General features: G+C 40.4%; 1 protein-coding gene across 1 annotated transcript in view; it reads left to right on the top strand.

The window, feature by feature from the left end:
• ACE2 (angiotensin converting enzyme 2) overlaps positions 1 to 15,749 on the top strand; it is a 55,498-nt gene that overhangs the window by 21,330 nt on the left and 18,419 nt on the right. The window contains exons 6-11 of the mRNA XM_081947336.1: positions 1,244 to 1,356; positions 3,068 to 3,176; positions 3,949 to 4,046; positions 11,133 to 11,302; positions 11,916 to 12,142; positions 13,556 to 13,700. Of these exons, the coding sequence (XP_081803462.1) occupies positions 1,244 to 1,356; positions 3,068 to 3,176; positions 3,949 to 4,046; positions 11,133 to 11,302; positions 11,916 to 12,142; positions 13,556 to 13,700 (862 nt within the window). The remainder of the gene's footprint in view (positions 1 to 1,243; positions 1,357 to 3,067; positions 3,177 to 3,948; positions 4,047 to 11,132; positions 11,303 to 11,915; positions 12,143 to 13,555; positions 13,701 to 15,749) is intronic.

Below are 15,749 nucleotides of genomic sequence, written 5' to 3'. Positions count from 1 at the left end.
ATAATCTCTGCCTTAATAATCAACATAAGTGTACTCAGTTTGGGGGAAATTGGTCAATGAATATCTTACAATCCACCTTATGATGTTAATAGAGAAAGGAGAAAAGGGAATTATTGTTTGCACTAATAATTCATAGCTGATTTTTATATCAAGCTTATAATTTAATAAAAATCTTCAAAAAAATGAAAAGTGACATTAGCCCTATAACTAGTGTGGAGTGCCCTCACTGACATCCTTCTGTCTCAAAAGACTATGGTATTGTGCTCTGGAAAGAGGTCCTAATGCAGCATCTGGTGTGGCTAAAAAGTCCACTTCAGGAGTGGCAATCACTTCCACACTGAGGGCAGATACATTCTGTCCCCTGCCCATCCCCCACATTTCGCTGGTTCCGGGACTGTCTCTTTGCCTCAGCCTGCCAAATAAGTGTCTCTTCGAATTGGAGAATGCCATGCTGCATTTTTAGCCTCCAAGCTGAATGGTCAGAGGTCAAGTTTTCCCAGCTGTTAATGTCCATTCCCAAGGCCTTTAGGTCCCTCTTGTGTAAATATTATTTTTGTATTTGCATGGTGAAGTTACATGTAAGTACATAAAGAATGGAGTTTTACACATTTCATTATTCTGACAAATTCATAGTTTGCCATTCAGTTTACTGAAACTGTCTTTAGAAGTTGCAGTCTATTCAACATCTCAAGGATCAGAATGTTCCCTTTCTGCGGTTGATGGAGAAGATGGAAATCTTTCTTCTTTTTGTAGCTTGTTGAATTTGTACATGATGAAATTTAAGATAATTGTATTAACCATCCACCATTACTCTTTAATTCGTCAATCTGATGTATAACATTAACTATGAATTATTAGTTGTAATAAGGCTTCATTCTATATATTTGTTCCCCCCTGCCCATAATATTACAAAATGAGATGGTAAAATAATCACTATTCAATCTGCCCAACCTGGATGCATTCCAGTTGTGTGGATTTAAACTCCTAGAATTGTCAGCATTGGTCATAGTGGCTGGAGAATTTTAGGAGCTGATGTCTAAAGAGCATCCAAGTTAAAGTAGATTATTTGTTATGATATTCGCCTTTCCCTTCCAGATGTGTTGGGCTACAGTTTCTACAAAAGCCAGTTACCATTATTCATCAGAAGATTTTAGCATGGCTAATATTAACTTAAAATGCATTGTTCAAGAATCTGTAAGATATATTTTAATGTCATGATGAGTGACAGACATTTGTTTTCCAGGCTTTGCTGACTATGGAGATTATTGGAGAGCAAATTATGAAGTAGATCTTCCAAAGGAATATCAATACCAACGTTCACAGCTGATTACTGATGTGGAAAACACACTTGAGCAAGTAAGATTTAGCTTCAAATATTTTGCTTTACTGCACAAAGACAAAACCATTTTTATGGCAATACACAAAATTTCTCATATGGGCACTGCAGTTGATGAATAAATAAATAATTGATAAATAAATTAACCAGTGCTTGAGCTCGGAAAACAGCCTACCAGCATAAAATTTGCTGTGATTGTCACAATGGTAACAGTTGGCTATTGGTGCAGTCCTTATTTACAATGTCCATAATATATTAGAGTATAGATTTCTTGGGTTTTGATTGAATCACCCTGCATAACATCTTACCAGCCAGCAACAGAACATCTGATACGCTGGCATAAGAAAATGAGGCAACTTGAGACGCAGACTACCATGAAATGACATTTTAACATTGGGTTCACCATTGGGGGAAAAAATCCATTATCATCATCTTTGTAGATTGTAGATAACCAGAGGGTTTTTTACAGTATATATTTCTCATAGTTTTATGAACAGTATAATAGAATTTGTAACTGGTGATACCGATAGGAGTAATAATACTAGCACAATTTAGTTCAAAGAGGGTCAAGTTCATGTACTGAAAGATTGTGATCCAGTCACCATGTTTCCTAATAAGAAACCTCTTTATTTATTTAGGAGCAAAATATTTTTTCAAGATTACCAGAATTACATTAGAGCAGAGCAAAGCAGAGCAGAGCAGAGCAGAGCAGAACAGAACAGAATAACAGAATTGGAAGGGAGCTTGTAAGTCATCTAGTCCAAGGGTCACCAACCTTTCGGACCTCAGGGACCACTAAATTCATAATTTTAAATTCCGCGAACCACTAATATGAGCTGCCTAATGACCAGCTAGGTGGGCGTGACTAGGTGGTCATGTGACTGGGTGGGCACGGCCAATTCAATGTCGCTCACGTCAAGGGGCGCCTTGCCAGCTTCTACTCGCCTCTCCACTCCCACCAACTCCTTGCCTGCCTGCCAGCTCCTTAGACCCCTAACATGAAGCAGTTGTTGAAGCTAAGCAGCCACCATGAGAAAGAGTTGGCAAAACAGCTGGCTCAGTTCAAATTGGATCTGACCAAGAAGGAGGCACAGCAGAAGCACCTCACTGAGGACTACGAGCATAGGCTTTCCACACAGAGGGAAGACCTGTGGAAGTGCAAGGCCAGTTACCAGCGCCTGGAGGCTCAGAGCGCTAAGATGGTCAGCCAGTTCTAGGCCATGATGCAGTCCCACTGGAACAAGGCCCTCCGGCTTTTCGCCACCAGCGGCACTTCCCTCCCTCCCAAAGCCTCACCAGAAGGCTGAAGCAGACCCCAAGTCGGAATTTCTCCCCTCTCCGACCCACACAAAAAGACCTCGAAGGGGGAGACTCTCTGCAGTAACACAAAACATTCATTGCATGTATCCGACCCAGGGGCCTGTAGTTTGAGGACCATATAAATAGTGCAATATAAAAGTGCAATATAAAAAATGCAAATATTATTTCTGCAGCCACCAAAATTTTCTCATGGACCACCAGTGGTCCAAGGACCACCAGTTGGTGACTGCTGATCTAGTCCAACCCCTGCTCAAACAGGAGACCCTTTACCATTTCTGACAGATGACTGTCTAGTCTGTTCTTGAAAGCTTCCAATGATGAAGCACCCACAACTTCTGAAGACAAGCTGTTAATAAAACAGTCAGGATTTTCCCTTAATTAAATGCCTTTATCTCTGTTGTTCTTTTTCAGATAATGCCTTTGTATAAGCATCTACATGCTTATGTACGGCGCCATCTGTACAAACACTATGGGCCAGAACTCATTAACCCAGAAGGAGCTATTCCTGCTCATTTACTTGGTATGAAAACACCACTTTAATAGCTACATTTATTGAATGGACCAAGACATATGCAAGTAGTCCTCAACTCATGATGACAATTGACACCAAAATTTCAGTTGCTAAATTTCTAAGTGAACTTTGTCCCACTTTATGACCTTTTTTGCAACAGTTGTTAATTGAACCCTTGCAGATGTTAAGTTAGTAACAGGGTTGTTAAGTGAATCTGGCTTCCTCATTGACTTCATTTGTGCGAAGGTCGCAAAAGATGATCATGTGATCCCAGGACACTGCGACAGTCATAAATTTGAATCACTTGCCAAGTGTCTGAATTTTGTTCACATGACTAAGGGGATGCTGCAATGGTCATAAGTATGAAAAATGGTCATAAGTCACCTTTTTCACTGCTGTTGCCGTGGTCATTCAGCAAACTGTTGTAAGTTAAGGACTACCTGTACTTTTCAGTTTTGGGAAGCCAATATAACCTTGTGATGGTATATTTCTAGCCAGAAGTTTCCTGGTGGTTGGTTTTATTTAAAATGTTTCATTTTGTTTAGCTCAGCTCCTTAGCTAGTGTGCATCTTCACCTTTTGGTCAACTTGTTTGATTTCCTGATCATCAAACCAAATGTTAATAAATGCCATATAGAGTTCTTCTCTTAAATGAGCATATGATCCAAATTAATATTTTAATATTAGAAATAGAAAGATTTTAGTTCTTTAGGCCTGATTTGTATTGTCTACAATTTGTTTTAGTGTCATTTTATATGTAATTCCATTTTATTCTATTAAAGGTGACATGTGGGGTAGATTTTGGACAAATTTATATCCTTTAATGGTGCCCTATCCAAATAAACCAAGCATTGATGTGACTTCTGCTATGGTGACGAAGGTAAGGCATACAAATATAGGCAGTAGACTAAATGAGCAATAACCCTTTTGGTATAATTTATACAGATTATTTTATACCAAGTTTTTTAACCCTGTCCTCCCCAAAATGTTTAATTATAAAAGCAGTCAAGAATAAATACATCTAACACTTACATATCTTAATGCTATACTATTATATATGCCACCAAAACAGTACCACTTAAAATAAAAGTATCAGCAGGCTTGGAGAACTTCAAGATTTGTGGAAGAGTATTAACATAGTAAGAACTGATGGACTAAGACATTTTCGAGGGTCTTAGAATCTCCATTTCTTTATATTTTTGGTTTCTTTATGTTCTGCAGACATGGGCTTACCACTTTGACTGATTTCTAGAAAAGTCATTGATTTCCCAAATAAGTATCAGTATTTCCAGATTGTTATTTTATCAGATGAGCCCAATCTGGATACCACTCTGGGTATTTTTTTTTTCAAAGTAAAATTTTAAAAAATAATCACAAAAGATGCAGGGCAAAAAGCTAGGTATGCATTATTTCAGCAGCAAGAGAAAATAGACATGACGATTTGTTAACTGGATGGAAAGTATTGGCCACAACTTCATTTAAAGCAGCATGAAGTCAGGACCTGTTACCATGCATGCTAATTGAATAACCCTTCCCTGTCATTTTCTGGGAGGGAAAAAAGGAAATTGTTGGGCTTTGTTCTATTTTAATGTGTGAACTAAGAATTCTAAATAAAAGATAAAGAAGAGATGGATAGAGAAGCACATTATCTATTGAAAGGGAGACTATATATAGATAGATAGATAGATAGATAGATAGATAGATAGATAGATAGATAGATAGATAGATATAGATATAGATATAGATATAGATATAGATATAGATATAGATATAGATATAGATATAGATATAGATATAGATATAGATATAGATATAGATATAGATATAGATATAGATATAGATATAGATGATATAGATATAGATATAGATGATATAGATATAGATATAGATGATATAGATATAGATATAGATATAGATATAGATATAGATATAGATATAGATATAGATATAGATATAGATATAGATATAGATATAGATATAGATATAGATATAGATATAGATATAGATATAGATATAGATATAGATATAGATATAGATATAGATATAGATATAGATATATATATATATATATATATATATATATATATATATATATATATATATATATATATATTGTTTTCGTAGATTTTCACGGGTGTAGGTATGCTGGTTTTGTTGTATTCGGGTCTTTTCCCGTGTAAGGTTGAGATTGTCTTTGCAACGTTTCGGCAGGATCTCACCTGCCATCTTCAAGCTGTGGGCTTAAAAATTGATATATATATACATACATACATACACACACACAACATATATATATGTTTTCGTAGATTTTCATGGGTGTAGGTATGCTGGTTTTGTTGTATTCAGGTCTTTTCCAGCACCTTAAAGCCACAGGACATGAAATCAATTTTGAAGGAACCAGGTTAATCTCCAAAACAGAACACTTCAACAAGAGAATAATTATGGAAGCCATCGAAATAGAGAAACACCCCCACAACATGAATAAACGTGACGATACCTCCCGCCTACCAAACATCTGGAAACCAGCCCTAGTCAACAATGAACCCCAAGCACCACCCAGGCCGTTACAATACAAAACAACAATGCACACACAGCCAGCACCAATCAGCACCAATCTACCAATCATGATACAACCACACAACCAATCATTCCGCTTACTGAGGCAAAGCCAGCACTCCATCCCCTCCCACCAAGATTTACAGAAAGACGGCAGCTCCGGTCACACTTTAAGCCAAAGACAACAGCCTGAAGATGGCGAGTGAGATCTCGCTGAAACGTTGCCAAGACAATCTCAATCTTACACGGGAAAAGACCCGAATACAACAAAACCAGCATATATGTATGTATGTATGTATGTATGTATGTATGTATGTATGTATGTTACAACCCCTGGTATGCCCAAATACAACACACACACACACACACACAACCACACACACACACACACACACACACACACACACACACACATATGAATAGACTACTCAGCAGAGGCTGCTGAGTTGAGGCTTGGCTATGTCTAATCCAATTTTCTTTGGAAGTTGATTGACCTCCTGGATCACTCAACAATGGCAGAAGACATCTCAGTATCACAATAATAATAATAATAATAATACTTTATTTACAGTCACAGACCAAAACACGACCACAACAAAAGAGACACAGCAGCCAGTCACCAAAAGCTCAACTAAGGGAGGTTACAGCTTTCTCCTGTAATGGGCACAGCTCTCAAGAAAAACCTGGAAACCTGAGAGGTGATATACGAGGAGACATCCCCAAGGCAATGCACAAACAAATCACAGCCATCAGGTCCAGAAGGGACGATTTCAGGAAGAGACAGTAACCTAGATCTGTCCGGGCTATACATAGGGCAAAATAGAAGGACATGCTCCGCTGTCTCAACCTCGGCTCTGTCACAAGGGCACAGCCGCTCGTTAATCGGGAGCCTCTTGAAACGACCATCCAGAAGTGCTGAGGGCAAGACATTGAAGCGAGCTAGGGAAAAAGCTCTTCTGTACTTGGGAATGGTTAGGGTATAAAAATAGGAAGCCATCCTCAGTTCATAGTTATTAACTTGGTTGAGAGTCAGGGGGAGCAAGTTTTATTGGCTCTGGCTCATAGATATTGTAAATCAATGTCCACAAGCCGTTGGACTATCCTAAATTGGGCGTCCTTGAGGTTGTAGTTTCCCAAGGCATCCTCCATGAAAACTAGCAGATGAAGTTTCTTCAGCAGCTCTTTCTCCCAGCGAGAAACATGGGAGTCCGTGAACACCAGGGAGAGGTAGCTGCCAGGAACTGCCAGAAAGAGCACCCGAAACCACCATGTAAAGGTGTTTATCCAGGCCATTCATTCCACCGATCGAATGCCCAGTTCCAGGTACATCGGGGCAAAACGAACGCAAGGGGGAAGATCCAGAAGTTTTCTAAGAAAAGCAGCCTGGGTTCTTTCAATGCAATCCTTGAAGCCCCGTATCCATATGGGAATGCCGTAAAGAGTTTGGGCCAGTGTTTTGGCTTTGTAAATACGTAAGGCAGAAGGAATGAACTGGCCACCCTGGGTATAAAAGAATCTTAAAATCTGCTGGTGACTATATGAGGCCGAGTTCAGCACCTGGGTTCGATGTCTAGTCCAGGTACCGGTGTTCTGAAATTGAATACCTAGATACTTAAAATGGAAAACCTGCTTAACAGCATTGCCACTGATATCCCAGTTATACAGTTTCCGGGCTCTAGTAAACACTAGTACTTTCGATTTATCATAGTTAATAGCCAAATGGTTTTCAGCACAGTAAGACCCAAATGCAGAAAGTAATCTTTTCAGTCCTGGCCTTGACAATGAAAGGAGAACCGCATCATCAGCGTAAAGAAGAAGTGGGATCTTTGTAGTTGTCAGCTTCGGGGCATGGGACTCAATATGTCCGATGTAACCAGCCAGGTCAGATAAAAATATATTAAACAGAAGAGGAGCCAGAACACATCCCTGCCTTACTCCATTCTTAATCGGGATAGGATTAGAAAGTTCTCCCTGCAGACCACACCTGACCTGGCTGGAGGTCTGATTATACAAGGACCTAATTAAGAACAGCAAACGTCTGTCAATAGAACTTTTAAGCAGTTTTGACTACAACAAACCCCTAGGGACTGAGTCAAATGCTGACTTTAGGTCGATGAAAGTGGTGAAGGGTTTGCCACCTGGTATAGTAGTATATTTGTCGACCAAGTGTGCTAGGGCAAAGCAATGATCTAGTGTGGCACAGCCCGCTTTAAACCCAATTTGTTCAGCACCAATGATATTGGATTCCTCAACCCAAGTGAGGAGTCTGAGATGGAGATACTTGGCATACAATTTCCCAATAATAGAGAGCAGGCTTATGGGGCGATAGTCAGCTGGGTTGTTTCTATTTCCTCGTTTAAAAACTGGCACAATAATTGCTAAGCTCCAGGAGGAAGGTACCCTGCCAGAGGAATTAATATATGTAAAGAGTCTTGCCAAAAGAGGAATCCACCATTCAGGATTGGATTTTAGCAGATCAGGGGGAATAGCATCAGGGCCAGGAGCTTTGCCTGACTTAAGTTCGGAGATAAACTCGGTGATCTCAGCATGGGTCACGGGTTGCCAGTCAGGGGCTACAGGAGACAGCTGTGGGTCAGGCACGGTTGAACTTGCTGAACGCCTGGTAAATTGCCAAGAAATGGTTTCCCAGTCTCAGTTAGAGATGCAGCACAGAGGGAGTTCCCGATGGCCCGGCAAAGAGCTGGCAGCAATTTGCCAAAATAATCGGGTGTCCTTCTGCTGGAAGGAGAGGAAAAGTAGATCCCACTTCTCTCTCTCTTTAGCTTTCTTTTTCTTAGCAATTAATCCTTTGTACTCCTGCTTCAGTGGTAGTAGTCCTCTGGTGGGCGTTTGTCCCCTCAGTTGCGGTAGAGCAGGTAAACCCATTTGATCTGGTTCCTAAGCATCAGGCAATCTTTGTCAAACCAAGTATTACTTCGTGATTGATATAGACCACTCGGCCCACAGACGGCTCCAAGCTCCCTTTGGACACTGTTAATTAGTGATTCAAAGGCCAAGACTATCTCCGAGCCACTGCTTGCTAGTACCTGATTATACAAGTTGAGACACTCCGGAGATGATAAAAAGGAGTGAAATTTTCTTTCAATATTGGGAGACCATTTGATCCTCCTTGTGTACGAGGCCACATAGGGATCTAATATCTGAGGCCCCCTAGGGAGATGTATATTTGAAAAAAGCTCAATGATTGTAACCAGGGGTTTGTGGTCACTCTGCATAAGGCAATCCACATAAAAAGCACGGACTGTGTCAGGGAAAAAAAATGCCCTGGGGAAATCTGAGATCAATGGACCGTGGCTGATTCCCTTCCGCATATCTTTTGAGATATTGAGAAAAATAAAAGTCTTTAAAAGTATTCTAATTAATAAACAAACTTTAATAATAAAATAATAAAAGTAAATGAAACAGAAAATAACTAATTGTTACATTTTGATAATGAAAGCTCCGTCTGCCAAGCTGGCAGCCGAACAAAGAAGAGAATTTTTGGAATGTGTAACGCGTGCGCAATAAATCACTTTCAGATAACATTTTGTTTTATGACCTGCGCAATAAAGCTTTCTTAGTTTAACTCTTGAGTGTCAGTTTAGGCAGTTCAGGCCTAGCAAACCTTTTAACATCGTGACAGACTGCCTCTCTTAAGGGTCAAGATACCAGTACAAAATCAATAACACTACTCCCACGTAAGGAACTAAAAGTAAATTCGCCAGCCAGATCACCTAGGGTACTCCCATTAAGAATTATCTTGTTGTGTTGGGCTGCTAAAAGGGCTAACTGGATGCCAGCAAAATTTGTTAATTCGTCCTTAGAATGTCTTGCTGAAGTCAGATGACCTATGGCCTGAAAGGTTTCTTGGGGTAGAGTGCCTCTATCGCTGGGGGGACTTGAGCTCCCAGACGGGCGTTAAAGTCACCCCCTATTAGGATGTACATCGCTGGGAATTTAGTTTCCATACAAGTAATACAGTTCTCCAGCGTGCCCCATTGAGCCTTGATATTGGCTTGCTTCCTCGCCGGGGGAAGATAAACATTGAACACTAACAGTTTACTACATCCTTTCTTAATTAAAAGCGCCATAGCTAAAGAGCCACAAGGGGGTAGTTCCACTGTCTCCACTTTCAGAGAAATAGAGACCAAACAAGCTAGACCACCTTTAGGCCTCTCTGCCGTAGATTGTCCAATAGCAGCCAATGAAGTGGCCGTAAACCCTGAAAAGGATCTTATCACAAGCCCAGGTCTCCTGAAGCAGGATCACATCGAATGAGTGGATATAGTTAGTAAATTCTGTAGTGCCGCATCTTTGCCCCCAGCCTGCAATGTTCCACAAAAGGCACTTGAGTGTGCAGGGCGGGGGGGGGTAACCGGGTTTACTAGTCATTCTGTGTTAATTTTTTCCAGAGCACCCTTCGGATCCGAAAAAATACATACATTATTAGATGGCAAGGTCATCCTCTTGGGAGGCAAAAGTAGGGGAAAAGAGAGGGGAGGCGAGCCTTGTTCGTGGGGCTGTAAGACTCTAAGCGCACTCCAGTTTGTAGTTGTGGCATTGACTGGTTGCTTAGTTGGAAGATATTCGGCAGTGTCATCAAGCGGGGTTTGAGTTAGCCCTGCGTCTCCAGGTTTATGAATTAAACATTTTGGAAAAAATGCCAATGGAGCGTCCACTGGTAAATCAGTATAAAATCCATGTCCAAAGGAATCCTTGGCAGAGAGTGATAGACTCCAAAGCTTAGACTTAAATGCATCCAGACGCTTTATGATTTGGCCTCTTTCCGATTGAGGAAGCGCTCTAAAGGAGCCAAAGAGCTGCGTCTCCTCCTGGTTCCAAAAGCCGTCTTGACACAGATCAGTCCCATAGATAGGTGGAATCCCAGAGACATTGACCAGAGGCCCATCAACCAAGAGACCTTGGGTGCCCTGAGCTGGTGTCCCTTCTTTTGGGGCCACCTCTTCCCAGCTGATCAAATCGAGGGAAGCTTCCTGGTAAGATGTTATATGCTGCGGGGGGGCTGATTTGGCCAGTTGTAGGAGGAGCAGTTAGCCTACCGTCTGAGAGAACGCCAGCTGAGGGTTGTGCAGAAGTAGGTATATAGCTAATATATGGTGCCTTGCCTGGGATAGCATTCGAAGTTGGCTCATTAATATATGCCACTGAGGATCTTTTGGGGGCAATAAATCTCCTGCCACTCACGAGTTGTTGGTTTCTCAAAAGTGGCTTAATTGATATGTCTTTGAAGACTCTTCTTGGCAGGATGCCAAAGGATCTTAACCATCTCAGTATCTTCCTTCCTTCATGGCTACCTCTATAGCTAAACATAAGGGACCCTCAATAACGTGGGTATGGGGTTTGTTAGGCTTACAAACTGTTAGGTGATGTAAAAATCAATCTTTTTCAGAAATGGACCGTAAACTCAATATTTAAAGCTGCTGAACATTTTTTCATCTCAATTGGTCTTTTCCCTATGAGTGATAATTTCTGGAATAATTCTATGCTTGAGGAACCTAAAGATGGAAGGAAAGTTGTTTGCCATCCTACAGCTTGGGATATGGGGAAAAAAGACTACAGGTACCAAAAGCTTATTTCTACTCAGTCACAGAGTTTACATCCATTTTCTGTAAGTAAAAGTACAAAGTGGTAATTCCAGATATAACAGCAAGCAGCAAAGTTAACATATCCAGTTTTATAATCTGGATAGATTTAGCAATAAAACCGATTGCATAATAAAATCAATGTATCAGTGCCGTATATACCAGAACACTACTGGGAATATAGATGAGATAAATATTTTACAATCTACAATTTGTTCATTAAATGTTAAGCTATCTGATATGTTATTCTGCTCCAGTTTGTAAATTTATACATCTAATTATATCTGAATTCAACACAGTTGCAAATAAGAGGGTTAATCCCTATAAATTGATGATTGCCTCTGTTCCGTTATCTTGTCTGGGTTACCATTATAATAAGATTGAAGGAATGATGTTTCACCTTTATCTCAGGAATTACCATGGGAGGATACCACTCAATTAAACCAGAAATCCACATTCCTCATAAATTGGGCATAGGGTTAATTTAGAAACATAAGCTAAGTGCATAAAAGGCCACGCCATTTTTAGCAACTATGTCAAAGTGCCATTCAAACTATCATAATCTCTGCCTGAATTGTATTCGTTGGCAGGATTAAGATGTGCACAAAAATAAATATGGAAGACTTCCTGACAGCACACCATGAGATGGGCCATATTGAATATGACATGGCCTATTCTGATCAACCTTTCCTACTAAGAAATGGGGCCAATGAAGGATTCCATGAAGCTGTTGGAGAGATCATGTCACTTTCTGCAGCCACTCCAAAGTATCTGAAATCCCTTGGCTTACTAGAACACACTTTTCAAGAAGATACAGGTGAGATATCAGAGCATGCTGCCAGGTATTACCAGTTTAAGAACTAAAATTGTAAAAATGTTATTATTGTACAGAGTGCTAAGAGAAATTGGTGAAGATGAAAGAGCAGGTAGAAAAATTATGTGGTTAGCATTGTTTCTTTGGGGAGTTATTTGAAAAAAGAAAACCTCTAGATAACTTCTACCAATAAAACTCCTACTTTCAGTTACAAGGGACAGTAGGAACTTTGCAAAAAATTATTTTGTATGATACCATTTTTTTATTTTTAGGATTGCTGTTCTGCCTCGGGTGGTGTAGGCTTGCTCGGGGCATGCAGTTAACTCCACGCTTAGGAATCTCTTTCAGATCAAGTTTATTATCAGACATTCTTAATAGCAAAACTTACATTTCAGTGTTAAGATACTTCTGACTTTCCATAATCTGTCCCATCATGTGGTGTAAAAAGATGATGATTTTACTCCCATGCTGAGCGGAGATACACACTACTATTCCGGTTCACAAAGGCATTCAAATTGACCAGCTATAAACTTTACACGCGGGCAAAATGTCCCAGTGGCCAATCAGAAACCTAATGTGATCACATGTTATGGAACTACATTTCCCATAAGGCAGTCTCTGCCTACATTTCCTGTTAAGTTCGTAGTGAGGAGACTGAGGCAGCTGTCAGTTCAACGTATTTATTGGTTAGAACAGGCTGACAGGAACGAACAGAACGCGAGCCGTTTGACAGCTATTTATACTTGCAGCTGTCAGACGCCTAACCAATAGAATTTAACTAATTCTCCCGCCGGCTGGATCGTGCGCCTGGACCAATCAGAGTCTTCTTGGAACGCCCTCTGCTGGCCAGGCTTCCACAGTATTCAACATTTCCCATGAGGTAGTTTCTTAAAGGAGACTGTTGCAGAAAATAACAGGACTTAGATGTCTCAGGATCAAGAAGTTTATTGGCAGCCAGGTTCAGAAAAGCTAGTTAAAAGCTTGCATGCAACTTCTGAACAACCCTTCTCATGGAAGCACGCATTCTTATACATTCTCAAAAGCAGCGCAACATGGAAACACTTAACCCATTTCTTATTAGTTATCTTGAGGAAAGAAGCCTTATAAGCAGATACTGTCTTACTTCTCCTTTTGTCTTGGGCCACAGGTAATGGCTACGTGGCTTTGTAAGAACTTTAGCTGATCTCTGTGGTTTTGGGCTTTTGACATTTCCTGTTTTTGTACATGTCTTAAAAGCAGGTCTTTATATCTTCCTTCTGCCATGTCTCACTTTTATATTTTAATTCACATTTTATCCTGCTTTAAGACAGTTCTGAATTCCTACACTAGCTATATACTGCTGGGGCAGCACAATTGCAATTTCAACAACACAGAATTTCTACTTAATCCTTTTCAATCAATTTTGTTCTTTTTCAGAAACGGATATCAATTTTCTGCTCAAACAGGCCCTGACTATTGTTGGAACAATGCCTTTCACGTACATGCTAGAAAAATGGCGATGGATGGTATTTGCTGAGCAAATCCCCAAAGATCAATGGATGAAGAAATGGTGGGAAATGAAGTAAGTAAAAGACACAACTAGAGAAAAATATGAAAAATCTCTGGAATACTGAAATGTTTCAGCTCAATAAATATTTATTATTAGTAAAGAGTAATGGAAAGAGAGCTTATTAAAAATTCATTTATTCTCTATTTCATTATCAGGTTTATGGTACATTTGCCAAAACATGCTCTCCTGACACAATGCTCTTATTATAGAGAACAATAAAAAGGGGAATAGAAAACCAATCAATTGCCATCTCAAATATCTTATGATGATAGCCCTGAAACTTAATACTGTTTTCGGGGTAAAATAGATATATTGAGTCTTTTTTTTGGCTGTTAATTCATTCTTGAGAGTTGGGGTTCTGGCACTCCTTGAGGCTTTGGTCTGTCTCCTCCTCGAGAAACTATTGCTGATCCCACCACAATTTTCATCCAGTATTTAACTTCTCTTTCTGAGGAAAAGTTGTGGAGAAGGTGGTTGCACAGCACCTTCAGCAGACCCTGGATGAAGTGGACTATTTGAACCCATTTCAGTCAGGATTCAGGCCTAGTAATGGAGTGAAAACAGCATTTGCATGATTTTCTAGAAGCAGTGGGGCTTGGGTGATTTATCTGTCCTTGCTCTCCTTTACTTCTTGGCTGCCTTTGATACCATAGAACATGTGGTTCTTTTCCTTCCTATAAAAATGCTGCTAGTCAATGTTAATTAGGAGTCAGAAATCCTACCTACAGCCCCTAATATATGCGATGTCACAAGGCTTGGTACTCTCTCCACTCTCGTTTAATATTAGCTGTCACCATGGGTGGGGGTATCATCAGTATGTTCATAATATTAAAATGTACATTTCCACCCCTGGACAATTAAATGATGCCATTGATTTTTTTTGTCCCAGAGTTTGGAAATTGTAGAAGTCTGAATGTGGAACAACAGACTTCAGCTGAACTCTGGCAAGACTGACAAGTGGCTTGGGTTTTGGGGTTTTGGAACTGGGATTTTACCAACTTTGGCTCTGATATGTTGGCCCTACTCCAGATGGGGACATCAGACAGGCCTTCTAGGCTCATGATTCCTGATCAGCTTTCTAGTTGCTCATAGAGAGGCCTTTGTACAACATTATGAATCAGTTGTGTCCTTTTCTGGACGATGAGGCGCTACTCAAAGTCATTCATGCCCTGATCACTCCAGAATTAATTATTGAAATGCAGTCTATATGGAGCTGCCCTTGAGGATTATGTGAAAGCTTCAGCCAGTGCAGAATGTGACTGCATGGACAGTTATGTGTGCCTCTTGGTTGACACATGTTATACCTCTGTTTCATAAATTGTACCAGCTGGCACCTTGTATGCTAGTTTTGACTTTTAAAGTTCTGCATATCATGGGTCCAAATTATTAGATGGACTGCCATTTCCTGGTCATATTTACCCATCTCATCACACCCCTCTCCCCATGTGAAGTTAGCTCCATCTCTATTACCTCCTCCATGCACATGTATATGTCTTTGTTTCTTATGTATGTATGTTGTCTTTATCTGTATTTTATTTGCTTTGATTGTACGCCGCCCCGAGTCCTTCGGGAGAGGGTTGCGGCTAATCAAATAAAATTATTATTATTATTATTATTGTTAGATCTGGGCAACGAGAGACAGACTGCGGACACGAAGTGACTTAACAGCTCTTTATTAGTAGTAGTAGTGATCCAGCTTGCTCTGTGGTCGGAGGGTTCCCCTTTTATAGGGATCGGGTACGCCCCTCGACCAATCAGAACGATACCTGTTTCCCGCTGTAGCAGCGGACCAGAGGGGAGACTTGCCTCGATATATGCTAATATCTAACACCCCTCCCCTCCTAGACGGAACGTTGCGGTAGGTAACATAGTCTTTTAGGTATGTTGGGGGTTGCCTTACTCGGGAGGAACGTCGTGGTTCTGGTTGGTCAGAAATGGTTTCCGGATCGGATGCTTTTCCCGTTCCACGTTCGGGAGATTTCGTGCCCTCGTTTCTGGGGCGTTCCGGAGACTGCTCGGTTGCGTTGCCTGGGGGTTGCTCTGCTTCGTGCGTGCTTTCTT

The sequence above is a fragment of the Natrix helvetica genome (assembly GCF_964273705.1).
Source record: "Natrix helvetica genome assembly, chromosome: 3".
NCBI lineage: Eukaryota > Metazoa > Chordata > Lepidosauria > Squamata > Natricidae > Natrix > Natrix helvetica.
Note: the sequence above shows the minus strand (reverse complement) of the source record. Positions and strands in the feature narration are given on the sequence as shown.